We start from the raw sequence: 15557 nt of genomic DNA, 5'->3' as shown, positions 1-15557 counted from the left end.
TTGTAAAATAGCCAAAAGCAGATGATTGCCTTGACAAGTGCAGCACTGAATTGTTGGCGTTTCAACACATCTCGTGGCGGCTCAGATCTCGCAATCGTGTCTGGAAGTACTCCACTTGATGTTCTAAGTTTTTTTTAACGACCGCCTCAATTAATTGATAATTTTCGAAGGTGGACATTTTCCTGGAGCCCCCTTAAGCATTTATGGAGGTGGTCGCTATGTTTGTCTGCCTTCAAAAATGATTTGACCCTGTCTCCTAAAGTCATTTTTCTAGTAGTGCCGGTGTGACTTGCGGAGGTGCAAAATTCCATCCGCGAGGTTTTGCGAGGGTTGTGACAAAATATTATGGGTGTTGCGGGAGCGGGTCACCCACAGTACACCCAACCTGATACTGTGCCATTCCCAACGGCATCCCGGTAAGGGTGCCACTACGATGTATGTGTGACGACACACAAACGAAGATCAGAGTGATGAGACGAGAGTTGACAGTAGTGGAGGCTAATGTCATTATCTAAAAAAAAGTGGAGGCTAATGTGTCAGAGAGAGGGGGGTGTTATTTGCAAAAGAGAGAGTGTCATACGCCCAATGGAGGCCCCCCAACCTAGAGCTAACGGGCCGAGAGAGGCCCAAGGAGTGGCGCCGGGCGCCTCCACCAGCGCGCCCTAGGGGCCACGTGCGCCAGGAGGGAGGGCGCCACCGCTCTCGTCGATCCCGCCGTCGTTATCCAAGTTACCATATCTAGTCTATTAGAGTTTGGATAGAGTTTGGTTAGTTATGGAATTGGAGTTTGTTAGTATGGAAGGGAGAATCCAATCCTATAAGGATCTCCCGTAGGTTGCTTAGAGTCCAAGTTCTATAAGGACTATAAGTACTAGGAGGGATGTAATCAATCAAACTAAGTAATAGACGAGCGATTGCTCGTTCCCTCTCTCCCTCTCCCTCTTCCCTCTGTCCCTGCACCTACCTACCGCCCTCTCTCTCTCTCTGCGCCGCCTCCCCCTCCCACGCCTCACAACCCTAGCCGCCGCCCTCTGCCCTAGCGCCACCAGCCCCCTCCCCCATCACGCCTCTTACACCTGGTATCCTCGGCGACCGGTTCGATCCCATGCCGTTGCCATGGTGCCAACAATGGTGGCTATCAAAGCTAGCTTCGACAAGCTTGTCGCCGACCTACTCCAGCAGTCGACGACATCAAGAACGAGTTCACCACCATCAACAATCGTCTAACGACCATAGAGCAATACGACGGCCCGACGGAGGCTGCCACGGCTGCTGCTCGTGCCGAACGCGAGTGCAAAGCGTTGGCCACCAAACTTGAGGTCGACACCAAGAAAGCCATGGAGGATGCAGGACATGCCTTCCTCAAGCAGCAGAAGGAGGAATCTCCATCGTCTACAATCCCTGAGATCGTGGATGATCTGGAGAGCAAGCTCTTCACCAACTTGATAGAGGCCCCCAAGATCAATGTACCTCCATCATTCCCGTACCAGGGGACACTGCCAAGGTCCTTCCCCATCCTCACACCACGCCTCCACAAGTTCTACTTCCCCATGTACGACGGCAAGGAAGATCCATTGCCATGAATCAACCGCTGCGGGCAGTTCTTCAGAGGTCAAAAGACTCCGGACACGGAGCAAGTCTGGTATGCATCTTATCATTTGACACGAGGTGCACAACATTGGTACATGCGTCTGACGCAAGACAAGACGGTGATGGACTGGGCATACTTCACTCGGTGCGTCAATGAGCGCTTTGCCCCCCCCACACGGCGCAACCCCCTCGGTGAGCTTGCCTCTCTCCGCAAGACAGGCACCGTCGACAACTACAACGAGCACTTCCTAGCGCACGTGGCTCGTGCCGGGGCCCTTGATGAACAACAAGTGAACATCTACACCACCGGCCTCCTCGAACCTCTGAAGACTGATGTCGAGCTTCAGAACCCCACCAACATGGAGATGGCCATGTCCTTGGCTCAGGCATATGAGCGATGCCTCACCATGGTTGCCGACTCCAACAAGGTGCCACTCACCAAGCCGGCACCGCGGGTGCTGCCCTTGAACGTGCCCCCTCAACACCGACTTTGACGACTACAACAACAACATCTCCAACAGCCCCTCACGCCCGTTCAAGCGTCTCACCGCCGAGGAGATGGCGGAATGTCGACGTTTGAGGCTTTGCTTGAATTGTGATGAACCCTTCTCACACGGCCACAAGTGCAAGCACCTGTTCGACATCACAGCCGTCAATGACTACGACAACATCGACGATGACATTGACATCAACAATAGCCTTCTCATGATGATCGGGACTGGCCAGTCTCCGGTCCAAGGGCGGACGCCCATGTACCTGGCGGGGGTCATGTTGGGCATAGGCGTCCACATCCTCATCGACACGGGCGCTACTCACAACATCATCGACATCAACGTAGCCCGCCTCATCGGTCTACAGGAGCAGCGCATCAACACCGCCATACTTGTTCGAAGCGGGAATGAGGTTCCCTGTCGTGCCACTGCTTTCAATGTACCTCTCCGCATTGACGCCGATGTCTTCGACATCGACGCCTACCCCCTCGACATTGGCAATGACGTCGACATCATCCTCGGCACACCTTGGTTGGCCAGCCTTGGCCGACTAACTTGGGACTTCACCACCATGCTCTAGTACGTCCGCAATGGGCGTCTGTTCACCTTCACCACCGTGCAGCGATGACATACTCCAGCTACTGTTCTCGCTCTACCGGCACCTCCACCGATCGAGCGGGTGACATGAACAGCGACACTTCCTCAACCCCACAACATCTTGTGCTGGGCCAGCCGAGCACGTCTTTCGAATGCCCTTGACTACATCGACACGATCGACGTCATCATCGACCACATGCGCCAAGCTACGCTTTAGCAGCGGGAGCTACGTACCATCACCATGGCCATATCCAATGGCGTGGCCGCCTAGGCTTGGTCACTTGATCAAGGCCTCATCTTCTTCGACGGTCGGCTCTACCTCCCGACGACATCATCGCTCCTACCTGACCTTTTATAGGTTCTATGCCGAGGTGGTTCGGCCAACATGGAACTCCTGGCCCTCGACGCCCACCCACCACCGACGAGGGGCCAACACAATGGAGTGCCAACAAGCGTCCTACTTGGACACCCATGGTTGCAAGGGCGCCCCATCACGTCCGCAATGGTGGTCTTCCTCGACAACCCGAGCCATCAACTCGTTCGCGTCGACAGCGTCCACATCGCCCTATGTCCCGACTCCACCGCCCACCGTCTTTCGCCAGGCGAGTTCGACTTGGGTTCATTCTTGTTCGGCACCATGCTTGACTTGACGACGTCGCCGACAACACGTCCAAGCGCCACAGTATGGCACCGCATCCCTGCCTACCTCGCCCCCGACGCCGACAACAGCATCCAAGACTTCATTGCCCCACCAAGAGAGATGGCGCACTTCATATTCAGGGCAGCTGTACTGCGACCTCTACTTGTTGCGGCTCGCCAGACGACAGGAGCTGGCACCAGCACTGGCGCGCACCTCTACTTCTTCTATGGCTACATCGGCAATCTCCTTTACTGCTTCGAGTTTTTACCAACACGCACAAGGGAGAACATTATCATCACCGACCCCACCTTTGGCCGCATGCATGGCCGCATCGAGGTCATTCTTCCCGGTGAAGCTTTTCCACCACCTGGCGTCGACAACAGGACCCTACTTCGGCATAAGGACGCGCCAAGTGGAGATGGGGGGAGTGGTGTCATACGCCCAATGGAGGCCCCCAACCTAGAGCTAACGGGCCAAAAGTGGCCCAAGGAGGGGCACCGGGCGCCTCCACCAGCGTGCCCTAGGGGCCGCGCGCGCCAGGAGGGAGGGCGCCGCCGCTCTCGTCTATCCCGCCATCGTTATCCAAGTTACCATATCGAGTCTATTAGAGTTAGGATAGAGTTTGGTTAGTTATGGAATTGAAGTTTGTTAGTATGGAAGGGAGAATCTAATCCTATAAGGATCTCCCGTAGGTTGCTTAGAGTCCAAGTCCTATAAAGATTATAAGTAATAGGGGATGTAATCAATCAAACTAAGGAATAGACGAGCGATTGCTCCTTCCCTATCCCTATCCCTCTCTCCCTGCGCCTGCCTCTCTCTCTCTCTCTCTCTCTCTCTCTCTCTCTCTCTCTCTCTCTCTCTCTATCTCTATCTCTATCTCTCTCTCTCTCTCTGCGCCGCCTCCCCCTCCCACGCCGCCAACCCTAGCCGCCGCCCTCTGCCATAGCGCCACCAGCCCCCTCCCCCATCACGCCTCTTACAGAGAGAGTGGGGGGTCAGAGTGGGCATGGGCTTTTAATGGGCCAAGGTGGTATGCGAGGGTGGTTTGAGTTGGGGAGCGAGAGGAGAGAGGAAGCGCGGCCATGCATGGCTACATGAAAGAGTGGTTTAGCACAATGCAAAACTCTGGTCCTACATCAGTGATCTTAACGGCTACTATGGGCACGTCCATACGTCCATGTGAACTAACCCTGGAAAACTAAGACGTTTGTTAGCTGCTGAATCACGACCTACGATGTCGTGATGGACCCAAATGGTGTCGACATCCCGATCGACGAATTTTCTGTGTTTATTTGACCTGAAAAATAAATGGCGCCTCGGGGACAGGGAGACGTACATGATTGCACCAATCAAACAGTGTATCATGGATCGGAGATCATAGGCTGTCGGATTCTGGCGATTGTGCGTTGACCTGATGGAGGACCTGCATGCAGCAGCAAGAGAGCGCTGGACTGAGTGATGGTACTCAGGGCCGAGGCCTTGTTCCCAACTCTAAAAGAGGCCCTACTAACCTTAAAAAATAAAATGATATATGCAGACATAGCAATGCAATAAATAAAAAATCGTAACTATTTATTTTGTGATTGCATAATTTTTATTTGAACACAATATCATTCTCTCAGTGTTCTTTAAATTATTTAACATAATTGAAATAAAAAGACTTGTTTTCACTTGTTGAGTAGTAATTTGTGATCCTCGCAAAGAGAGAGAGAGAGAGAGAGAGAGTAGTAATTTGTGTTTTTTATCGGATGTGAGTGTGTGCACCATCGACCGTTTTGTCCAATGCAACAGTTCTACATCTACTTATAGCAACGAGTAATTATTCATTAACATAAAGAAATATTTGTATAGATAAATATAAGATAATTAGTCAATTAGATAATTACCTTCCACGAGTTCAGGTCTTTAGGAATCAGGAATTTACCCCTTGTGACCTACACCTGGGCGCTGGCCTCCAGACCTCCATCCGGCTTGCAGCTTGCTTCATCACGAAGATGGAGAGACACTGAAGCCAGGATGGGAGAGCCGGGGAGATGGATTACTGTAGATGGATGCCATGCGCCGGCTTGCTTGATCATGAAGACGGGAGACATGGGGAAGCCAGGATGGGACTACGGGAGAGCCAGGGAGACAGATCGATGTAGATCGATTCAGGTAGCGCGATATAGGAAGAGATGCAGCATCAGGAGTAATCTGAAAGTCAGCAGGGCTTAATGCGCCATAATTTTTGGGGCCTCTTGTAATTTGGGGCCCTGTACGAACACACGGCTTGCACGCCCGCCGCAAGGCCCTGATGGTACTGAAACACGAGGAACATGCACACGAGATATTGCAGGATTCGTAATGTTTGAACATGCTTTTCGAAGCTCCGACTTCCTCCAGTCTACCGATAGAACTGCAGCGGGAGAGGGGAAACCGTGCGTCTCAAGGCAGCCCCAGTTAATAAAAAAATATTACTATCCCAATAAACTATACTTGCGCAATGTCTAATTGTCACTACAAAATAAACTCCAATCACCTTTCTCATCTCCTCCCGACTCTCTCATTATATCTTGGTTTAGATAATGGAATGAAGGTTCCGGCGCTCTTCAAAGAGGAGGCATCAGTCTACACTTATAACGACAAAAAATGTCTTGCACACCCAGATGTTTCAACAACTTAAGAATCGATCCAAAAAATAAAATATCATCCATTTGAGGTGAATAAATTATGCAGTGCCCTCGACTCTATATAGTAGACGACCTGCTAAATCATAGCTTCCATTTTGTGCTCGGTGCACTGCAACCGAGGCTAAAACCGAAGCCATGTGTTGCCTTGAATAAGGCCTGCAAAAAGATTTTGGGGTCCGTTCATTAAAAACTGAATCATTCCTAGTGAGCCATATTGACCAACAAATGGCTGCAGACCTATTAGTAATAATGAAGTTTTGTTTTGGACCACCTAATTTTGACAAATTATTTATATCCCAATAAATTACTGTGTAATTTCTTGAAATTGGGTTACGACCTGCTCCCTCTGTCTTAAAATAACTTATGTTTTAGATTTGTCCTTAGTCAAATAATTCTAAGTTTGACCAAATTTATATAGAAGTATTAATGTCTATGACACCAAATAAGTACTACTAGATTTATCATGAAATATAATATTATATTATACCTATTTGGTGTCATAAATATTAAAACTCTTCCTTATAAATTTAGTTAAACTTAAAAAGTTTGACTTAGGACAACTCTAAAACAATTACTGTGGGACGGAGGGAGTAGTTTCTTGTGTGCCTTTTCCTTTCTCTCACCTCTTTTTAATGTTACTGTCAAATTGAACAACAAGCCCACGTGAGAACATATGAAATGATATTGAAACTATACTAGTCACGATATTTGGACCGTCTCAGTCCAAAGGATTAGTCAATAGAGTGGTCAAAAGAGAGATGTGGTGTGTGGCAACATGCATTTGGGGATCTTGAAGAAGTTGGTCGATGATAAGGAGCAACTGAAAGTAATATCTAGTATATTTACTACAATACATTAAGAAAAATAGGTAGACTAGTGATAGTACTTCCATTGTACATCTACTATCTACAATTAATATCAAGTAAAATAGGTAGATTAGTGATAACTTCAATTGTACATAACGAAGAGAGAGTTTGCCCCTATTTTGTGAAGACTTAACAGCTAACTTTTAGATAAAAGGACAAGTTTGCCTATGTGATTTTGCCCTGTTTTATTTTGCTATTTATATTTTTACCCCTATTTTTAGACCAGTGCAAAACTTGACAAATTTCAGAACAAATCTGAAAGCATTTTAGCTAAAAATCTATATAAACACAAATTAATATCACAAGTAGCATTAGCACCATAGAGTAACAACATCCAATCAGTGTTAGACCAACCGGATCTAGTGCCAAATCAGCCAATGGGAACATAGGAGGAAGAAGAACAGTAGAGTTGGAGATTCTGAGAAGCCCACGCTGGAGCTGCCAGCCGCCTGAGACCGAGGACCTGCAGCCGAGGCACTACGTCAAATATGATTTCCAGGGGTGGCTACAGTGCATTTGTAGGGGCGGTTCGGCTAGCCGCCCCTACCATACCGTCTCTACAAATCATGCATTTGTAGGGGCGGTTTCCAGACCGCCCCTACAAATCGATTTGTAGAGGCGGCTGGTGTTATCAGCCGCCCCTATAAATCGATTTGTAGGGGCGGCTACAGTACCAACCGCCCCTATAGTGCATTTTTTCGCAAAAAAAAAATCAAATTACCAACATGTGCTCCCCCAAATCAGATCAGAACAGACAGAGCTCATTATATTTTTAAAATACAATGACAATGTACATAATGAATGACAAGCTGCACATTGAGTGTTGAAACCCATTGCGTTTTAGAATACAGAGAGAAGTCACTATAAGGCTTCATCAGACATTCATCTGTGAACTTCTTTTACAATTGTGTCTTCACCAACAGAAGACGTCGGAAGCAGGTGTTTGTCTTCCAAGTCATCTTCATCAAAGTTATCGTTGCTGGTGGTGTTGGAACCATCTAAATTCACAGACAGCAATATGACATGAGACTGGATAACAATAGGGCATAAACACACCAGAATGGACAATAGTACAATGTATAGACATGAAAAATGACTGCAAGGAGATCTATATGCATGATATTGTCAGTTATAAATAGCATGAGAAACCACCAGTTATGACAGGAAATAGAGAACACCAGAATCTACCTGAGAAACGACAGTCTGCAAGATGCTTTGTCTCAGTTGACTCAAGCTGCATGCTTTCTGGTAGAAGGCAGTTGCAGAAGGCGCCTGAAAATAGTTTGGATTATCCTCCATTGTAAGATATTAGAATTTTCATCCCAATATGTGTGTTCTTTTTCAACAAAAAAAGTATATGTTTTGATACGAAGTTACAAACCAACCTAATAGATCCATGTGTTTCATTTGTCAGTGACTCTGTTACATCCAAAAATGCAATTCAAATAATGGGAGATATTGACATCAAATATTAAGGCTTATGCTTCTGATGTTTTTCACTTTCATAATGGGGCCATACATGCCCCATGAGGAAAAACTCTGGTCGGTATTTGCCTATAATCTGGACAAGACTAGTAAGAAATGTATTGCATGTGGCAAGGATAACTAGTTATCATTGATCACAACTGATCATGTATGAGTTTCACAATATTCCTTTCAAAGACAATATATAGAGGAGCACATGTTTGAACTAGACAAGACTAGTAAAAAATGTATTGCATGCTTGGAGAGCTGGAGAATGATTGAACTGCTAATGTTGTATACTTCTTGGCTGTAATAAATCACCAGAAACTTTCGAAGACAATATATAGAGGAGCACATATTTTATTACCTAGCCTTGCAAGTCGATTGACCCAACCAGGAATTGGTTTTCCTGTTAATCTAGTGCTAAGATCATCCGTAAAGTGGTTACAGTTCTTAGAAATGAGGTGCTAAGACCAAATAACTGGATTGCAGATAGTAATACTTAGAGAGTGGTGCACTTTTCAAGAACTTGCACATTGACAAATTACACTTTCAGTTTCTTTTTCTTTTAGAAGAGAATACAATAGAAACTTCATTGGCATTAACCTTCGCATTTGGCATGTTTGGATAACTTAGATCAAGTTGCTTCCATATCAAGTCTTTTATCCAATTCTGTACACTGGTTAATCAAATCTAAGCATAAATCACAACTGAATTGGAAACAGTAAACACAAAGTAAACTTTGTTTAAACAAAGAACAGTGGAAGCAATAGCAAATAGCTCAGTACCTATTCTCTTGAGTTCCCCTGATTGCAACAATTATCGAATTCAGATTATGAGCTACACCAACAAATGCCTGTTACATTATTCATCCAAAGAACGGTAGGTAAAGGAAAGGGTATGTCTTGAAAAGCTTGATGGGTTTGATAGCACAGAGACATACAATTTCATAGAAAAGTTATAAGAACTTAATTCAAAATGTGGAGGGACAGGTACCTGCAAGCAGTTCTCCACATCAACAAACTTGATAGTCTCTTACTTGAGTCAAGTCATTGCATCTTGAGCATGTCCACGTAAACATCGCAGTTAAATCTGTCATATACACCTAGAGACAACAGAGAATCATGAGATTAACCTTTGACACAAAAGGTGGAAGGACTTGGAAATTGTGAATAATCAGTGGAAAACAAAATCTGCCAAAAAAACTAGGGACAACCACTACCTGGCAATTCCATCAGATAGTTGGTAGGTGTCCCTTTTGTCTATGGCCCTATGTAAAACTACAACATTTGAGATGTTTGCAAATGCAATGACATGCTTATTCCACTCATAGCACAATCGATGAAAATAAGATAATTATCTTGTTTGTTACGGACTATTAAAGCTAGCTTGCTGTCGAAATCATTTTGATGCCAATTTATATACAACAGCAACCCAACAAGCATAAGAGAATTGCACGGAACTACCTCTTCCATGAGAAGCAGCAGACAGCAAGAGTAGGAGAGCCACCATGCTGGCGCCTAGGCTCCATCTCTCCATGAACCTGAACCTGCAGATGCATCCACGCTGAATCTCAATCGGCTAAAGCACCAGAGGAACATCAATCACACAAACCGAAAGCGAGCAGACCAATTCTTTATTTTTCTTTTTTGAAAGAAAGCGAGCAGAGCAATTCCATGGCACGGAGCCTCCTTCAGAATCAATGCGAGGAGAATGTGTAGCAGCAGGCAGCGATTCCAGAACCAAACGCACGATCAGAATAAAAAAGCTTAGGGGCGAAGGATTTGACCTTCCGGGGATGTCGAGGGGCGGCAGGAAAGAGAGGGGCTGGGCAAACCAAAATGGGAGAAACTGGAAGAAGTGCACGAACAGCACTAGAGCGCTCGGCGCTCGTAGTGTTGCCTCCCCGCGACCCGCATCGAAGAACAGCAGAACGATGAACAGAGAACCAACTGCACGAACAGAAAAACAGCCGACCATAGGATTCGACGAAAACCAAACTCGACGAAAACCAAACCAAATCAAAAGGATTCGATCCCTAACTTTGCATAGGCCATCACAAGTGGGTTAGTGCGGATACTCCAAGAGATCATTGCCCAATTTCTACCCAATCTCCAAGAAATTTCAGATCAAGCCAAGAACACGTAAAAGTCCCCCAAAACGAAAATCGTTGATTTCTCCATGCTCGAGTCGATTCAATCAAATTAACTCTTAGGATAGCTTCAAATCATGTCATAGCACGAATCAATGCAAAAAGAACGAACATATTTGGTCTCAAATCGACGAAACGAAAAATCCCCTAAAATAGCTCCGAAAATCACAGCAAAAGGAAAAAAGTCAGATTTGGAGAGGAGAACAAGTGCAGCACTACGAGTCGCAGGTCTAGAGCTCGTCGGCCGGGTGGGGGGGGGGGCGCTGTCGCGCCGCGCGGGTGGGCAAGAAGCCGCGGCCATCCGAGTGATGGCGAGAGAGAGAGGGAGGGGAATGGAAGAGTCAAGACGGAGAGAGAGAGAGAGAGAGAGGAGGGCTGCAGATATTTTTGGGTGGGTGACTTATTCACTGTACGTGAGGCATTTGTAGGGGCGGCTCAATCACCAGCCGCCCCTACAAATAGAAACACCGAGGGCGGCTAGTGAGTGAGCCGCCCCTAAAAATCAGACCCATTTGTAGGGGCGGCTCGTATCACCAGCCGCCCCTGCTGTTCCATTTGTAGGGGCGGCTGGTCTCTGGCCTCCCGAGCACGCCACTGTAGGGGCGGCTTCATCACCAGCCGCCCCTACAAAAAATTCATGCCCTTGCTACAAACCTTTTTTTCACGTAGTGAGGCCGAGCACCTACAGCCGAGACCGAGCACCTGGACGCCTCCCACGAGGCCCCTGGCCGCCTCGCGCCCACTCACTACCGGACAGAGCATCTTTGCCGAGGGCCTGAGGATTTGCCGAGGGAAAATGCTCGGGCACTCGGCAAAGAGTCTTTGCCGAGGGCCTAGCCCTCGGCAAAGAACAGCCCTCGGCAAATACAAGCATACGGCAAAAATAATTCTTTGCCGAGGGCTAAGCCCTCGGCAAAGGTCCGGCCCTCGGCAACACCGCCTGACACGACGTCCATCCCCTGCCGTCAATATTTGTCGAGGGCATCACCGTTAGGCCCTCGACAAAGACTTTTTAACCGTTTTTGAAAATTTTCTTTTAAAAAATTCATTGCCGAGTGCCCCTGGCCTAGCACTCGGCAAAGACGGTCTTTGCCGAGTGCCAAGCTGGCACTCGGCAAATTTTCAATTTTTTTTGTTTTTTGACCCCAAATTTTTTGTTGGGACCGCCTACATTGTTTACAACTTCATGTTCAAATTTGGTGCTTTTTCTAGTTTTTTTTATATTTGGTTGATTAATTTGATTATGTTGAATTTTTATATATAATTTAAATTTGAACTGCAAGTGCATGGAATATTGTAATCTAGTGCTTCAAAAAATGTTATTCATGGTATTTGGTGTATGTTGAGTCTCTATCCACGAACTCGCATCAAATTTCGCGCATCTTCTTCACGTAACATGACGAGCCACTTGTCGAAAAAGTGTTTTAAAATTATATGAAGTCCATACGAAGTCCAAAAATCATGAAACTTGTCGAGGTGTCATGTTATCGCATGTGTAGGCTGTGGTAAAAAATTGAGAATGTTTGGGTTTTATGCATCTGACGTCGCAACTTGCTCGAAACATTCTCAATTTTTTACCACAGCCTACACATGCAATAACATGACACCTTGACAAGTTTCGTGATTTTTGGACTTCGTATGGACTTTATATAATTTTAAAACACTTTTCCGGCAAGTGACTCGTCATGTTACGTGAATAAGATGCGCGAAATTTGATGCGAGTTCATGGATAGAGACTCAACATACACCAAATACCATGAATAATATTTTTCGAAGCACTAGATTATAATATTCCATGCACTTGCAGTTCAAATTTGAATTATATATAAAAATTCAACATAATCAAATTAATCAACCAAATATAACAAAAAAACTAGAAAAAGCACCAAATTTGAACATGAAGTTGTAAACAGTGTAGGCGGGCCCAACAAAAAATTTGGGGTAAAAAAACAAAAAAAATTGAAAATTTGCCGAGTGCCAGCTTGGCACTCGGCAAAGACTGTCTTTGCCGAGTGCTGGGCTAGGGGCACTCGGCAAAGATTTTTTTTTAAAAAAAATAAAAACATCTTTGTCGAGGGCCCTGGATCTGGGCCTTCGGCAAAGGCCCAAAACCTAAAAACCCGACGTCGACCCAAAATCCCCAAAATCCCTCTTTTTCCCTCCGGCCCACGCCCGTGCTCCGTTCTTTACCCCCCCCCCCCCCCCCCCCGCCGCTCACCTCGCCGCCTGCCCGCCATGCCGCTGGCCGCCCCGCCTACGCGCCGCCCAGCGCCTGGGCGCCCCTCCCCCGACCTCAGCTCCCACCGGCGGCCGCCCCGCGCCCCACGCTAGCCCCCCTCTTCCACCCTAGCCACCACCGCCGGCGGCCTCCTGTAGCTGCGCCCGGCAGCCCCGAGCCCGGCCGGCCCTCCTCCCCCCTACGCCGGCCACCACCGGCGGCCCCCTACGCCCGGCCGCCCCGGCTCCACTGGCGGCCGGCCCTCCTCCCCCCGTGCGGTGGTGTCGGCCATCCACGGCGCCCAACTGAGGCAGCCGTTCGACTTCGCCGACGCCAGCTCCGGCGGCGACGCGGAGGAGGACGAGGACTTCATCCGCGTCGTGGAATACATTGAGCGGGCCCCGCTATGTGTCTACGGGCGCGGCCGCTGCGCGGTGGAGTTGGGACGAGCAGCGCGGCCGGTGGGTGTACGTCTGCCCGTCGCAGCCGGTGAGCCTCCACAGTCCACACTCACCTCAGTTGCTATTGCTTTATAAATCTCTTTCAAATGGTAACTGTTCTTGTAACTACATCTCAGTTTTTTTAATAATGTATTAATGCTGAGGGAGTGAGGGACGTAGGGGCATCAGCATTTATTTGTTTGCTTTGCAAGCTTCTAACAACCTCTTCCTTTGAGTGACCTATTTGTATTCAGTCTGCATATCTGTTTCCATATAACAAGCTTAATAAAGGAATAAAAGAATGAGACTCCTGTTGCTTAGTTTTGGGGCACAATTTGCAGTAGCTTTTTCCTTAGGAATGCAACTACTTCTGGGAAAGCAGTACTGTTGAGGAGGGCAACTATTAATATTTGGGGAGACAAACTATGTGCTTTTATGGGCACAACAGTTACCAGTTCAGAAATGCAACTGCTAGTTGAGTAGCTACTTTGTGTTTGGGTTAATAACCCTGCAAGTTGCCAATTGGCTGCGTCCCCCACCAAGTGATAATTTCTTTTCAACACCACATTGTTCCACCTAACCAGCAAGGCAACTATTGCCGATTCTCTAGTTGTAGAGATAACAACTAAGGACTAACATTTAAGTTGGTCAAGTAGTGGATGTGTATTGCACACTCCTTGAAGGAGATATGATCACTTAAAAGTCATTATTCGAAGCTCCTTGTCTTAGACATGTTTGCAGTAGCATAAAACTAAAACTTTACCAATTCTTCCTATTCAATGATCTTTTGTCTTCTTTAGTCTTTTTTCTGTCAACATGCATACCCAATTAGTCTACGAGGTATTGCTGTGGAATTCTTGTGTCTTCTATTGCACACAGCTAAACTCATCCTTATCCTTTGTTCATATGCACTCATGTTTAACTTTCTATTTGTACACTATAATTGTGCTCAAAGCAGTAATCTTCTGCATGTTATCAAAATGCTGATGTTTTTCTAGGTGAAATTGCTGTTTTCCATGTCCAATTTGGTAGTAACCTGATGTTTTCGGATGAAATTGCGGGGTAGTAGTTTTTTTCCAATTGCCTACAAATAGATCTTCCTATATGTGATTTCCAGTTTGTTGCTGAATCTTAACCATCACTTTACTAATTTTGTCATGATATTTTTTATGGGCGTTATGACTATGTCTGCCTTCTTGAGCATTTTGTCAAAAGTTTTAACCTACAAATGATTTGATTCAGCAACCGAGATAGACATAAAACATTCATGCTGGATATTCTAATTGGAAGTGTTTTGGGTATGATCCAATTTGGGTGTTCTTTTGGTAATGAAAAGGAGGCATCTGGTAGTGTCCACTACATAGTTATGTTTCACCCTATAATGGACATCAAAGTGTTTTACGTATTCTTAAGTCCTAAGGTAAATCCGGAAGTCCCAGTGTTTAGTAGTTAGTAGTTAGTACAGAGCAGTGGCCCAGTAACATCTCATTTAAGATGAGCTGCACAATGATTTCAAGCTTCATTTGGTCTAAGGATTCATACTTCTGATCCAGATGCAATACTCTCACTACTGAATCAATCCCTTCAGTTAGTTTCTGATTATGCTGTGATAAGCTGTACATTTTCCCCTCCTGGACCTTGCATATTTCTTTATTCTTTTGCAGTTGTGCTGCAATTTCAGAATTTACTTCCACCATGTCATTCAAACACTGCTGCAAGACAAATATCTCTATCTGAGCTTTGACAATCTTGAGCTCCTCCTCTCCAAGCTGCACCTCTCTGTTCCTACCCTCTTCTAGCAGTAGGCTAATCTTTTTTTGTAGAGCATCGAATCTAGTGTTGCTTGAGTGTGTACAATCTTCATGCTCCTTCCTCTCAAGCCTTATCTGTTCCTGTATCTTGATCACTTCATCAAGCACCAAGTCCTTCTCCTTCTGCAGATCTGAGTGTCGCCTTCCTAGTTCTTTGTATTGCCTTTCCAAATTCAGCAGAGTTACAGTGATGCCCTCAACCTAAAATAGGAATGTAATTACTGAGAAGGTGGACCAAACCTTTGTTATGAGAGCAGGAAAATAGTATCTTTTTAGCCTACTAAAAGGCTTTGTTGCTGTTAGGAAAATAGTAATTTTTGAGTCATACCTGGTGGACAAGAGTTCTCTTCTCAGATTGAAGCATAGAATTCTGATTTTGGAGTGCCTCTGAAGATTCTTTTAGTTCTTTCAACTTCATCCTTAAACTCAACTACATAACTGCAGCTACTCGCATACCATTTCTGAAAAAAGAAAAATTGATCGGCGTACAAGAGATCTACCTGGCACCTGCAAAAACAGTACACTGCTGAGAAAATGGTTTTTTACCACTTACCTTACCTAGCTACTCCTATACAGAGTACAAAACATACATAGCAAGCATATCCATGTAACAAAATGT

General features: G+C 46.1%; 1 protein-coding gene and 1 long non-coding RNA gene across 2 annotated transcripts; both read right to left on the bottom strand.

Moving 5' to 3' along the window:
* Window positions 1-7636: 7636 nt before the first annotated feature.
* Window positions 7637-8763, bottom strand: LOC136500898 (uncharacterized). Its single transcript, XR_010770124.1, has 3 exons — window positions 8685-8763; window positions 8042-8125; window positions 7637-7851 (listed from the first exon to the last, which is right to left on the bottom strand). It is a non-coding gene; the product is annotated as an uncharacterized lncRNA (long non-coding RNA).
* A 191-nt stretch (window positions 8764-8954) lies between these two features.
* On the bottom strand, window positions 8955-15356 carry LOC136499603 (protein NETWORKED 1B-like). Its single transcript, XM_066495203.1, has 4 exons — window positions 15267-15356; window positions 14591-15139; window positions 9106-9173; window positions 8955-9027 (listed from the first exon to the last, which is right to left on the bottom strand). Exons 1-4 carry the CDS (start codon window positions 15354-15356, stop codon window positions 8955-8957), a joined length of 780 nt encoding a protein of 259 aa, XP_066351300.1.
* Between the last annotated feature and the right edge of the window lie 201 nt (window positions 15357-15557).

The sequence above is a fragment of the Miscanthus floridulus genome, chromosome 13 (genome assembly GCF_019320115.1).
Source record: "Miscanthus floridulus cultivar M001 chromosome 13, ASM1932011v1, whole genome shotgun sequence".
NCBI classification, from domain to species: Eukaryota; Viridiplantae; Streptophyta; class Magnoliopsida; order Poales; family Poaceae; genus Miscanthus; species Miscanthus floridulus.
Note: the sequence above shows the minus strand (reverse complement) of the source record. Positions and strands in the feature narration are given on the sequence as shown.

Coding starts and splice junctions, on each gene's coding strand:
- LOC136499603 (XM_066495203.1), bottom strand. CDS start 15,356: ATGAAGTTGAAAGAACTAAAAGAATCTTCAGAGGCACTCCAAAATCAG. Junction 15,140..15,266: donor AGAGAACTCTTGTCCACCAG/GTATGACTCAAA, acceptor TTCCTATTTTAG/GTTGAGGGCATCACTGTAAC. Junction 9,174..14,590: donor TGTTACTGGGCCACTGCTCT/GTACTAACTACT, acceptor ATAATGTAACAG/GCATTTGTTGGTGTAGCTCA.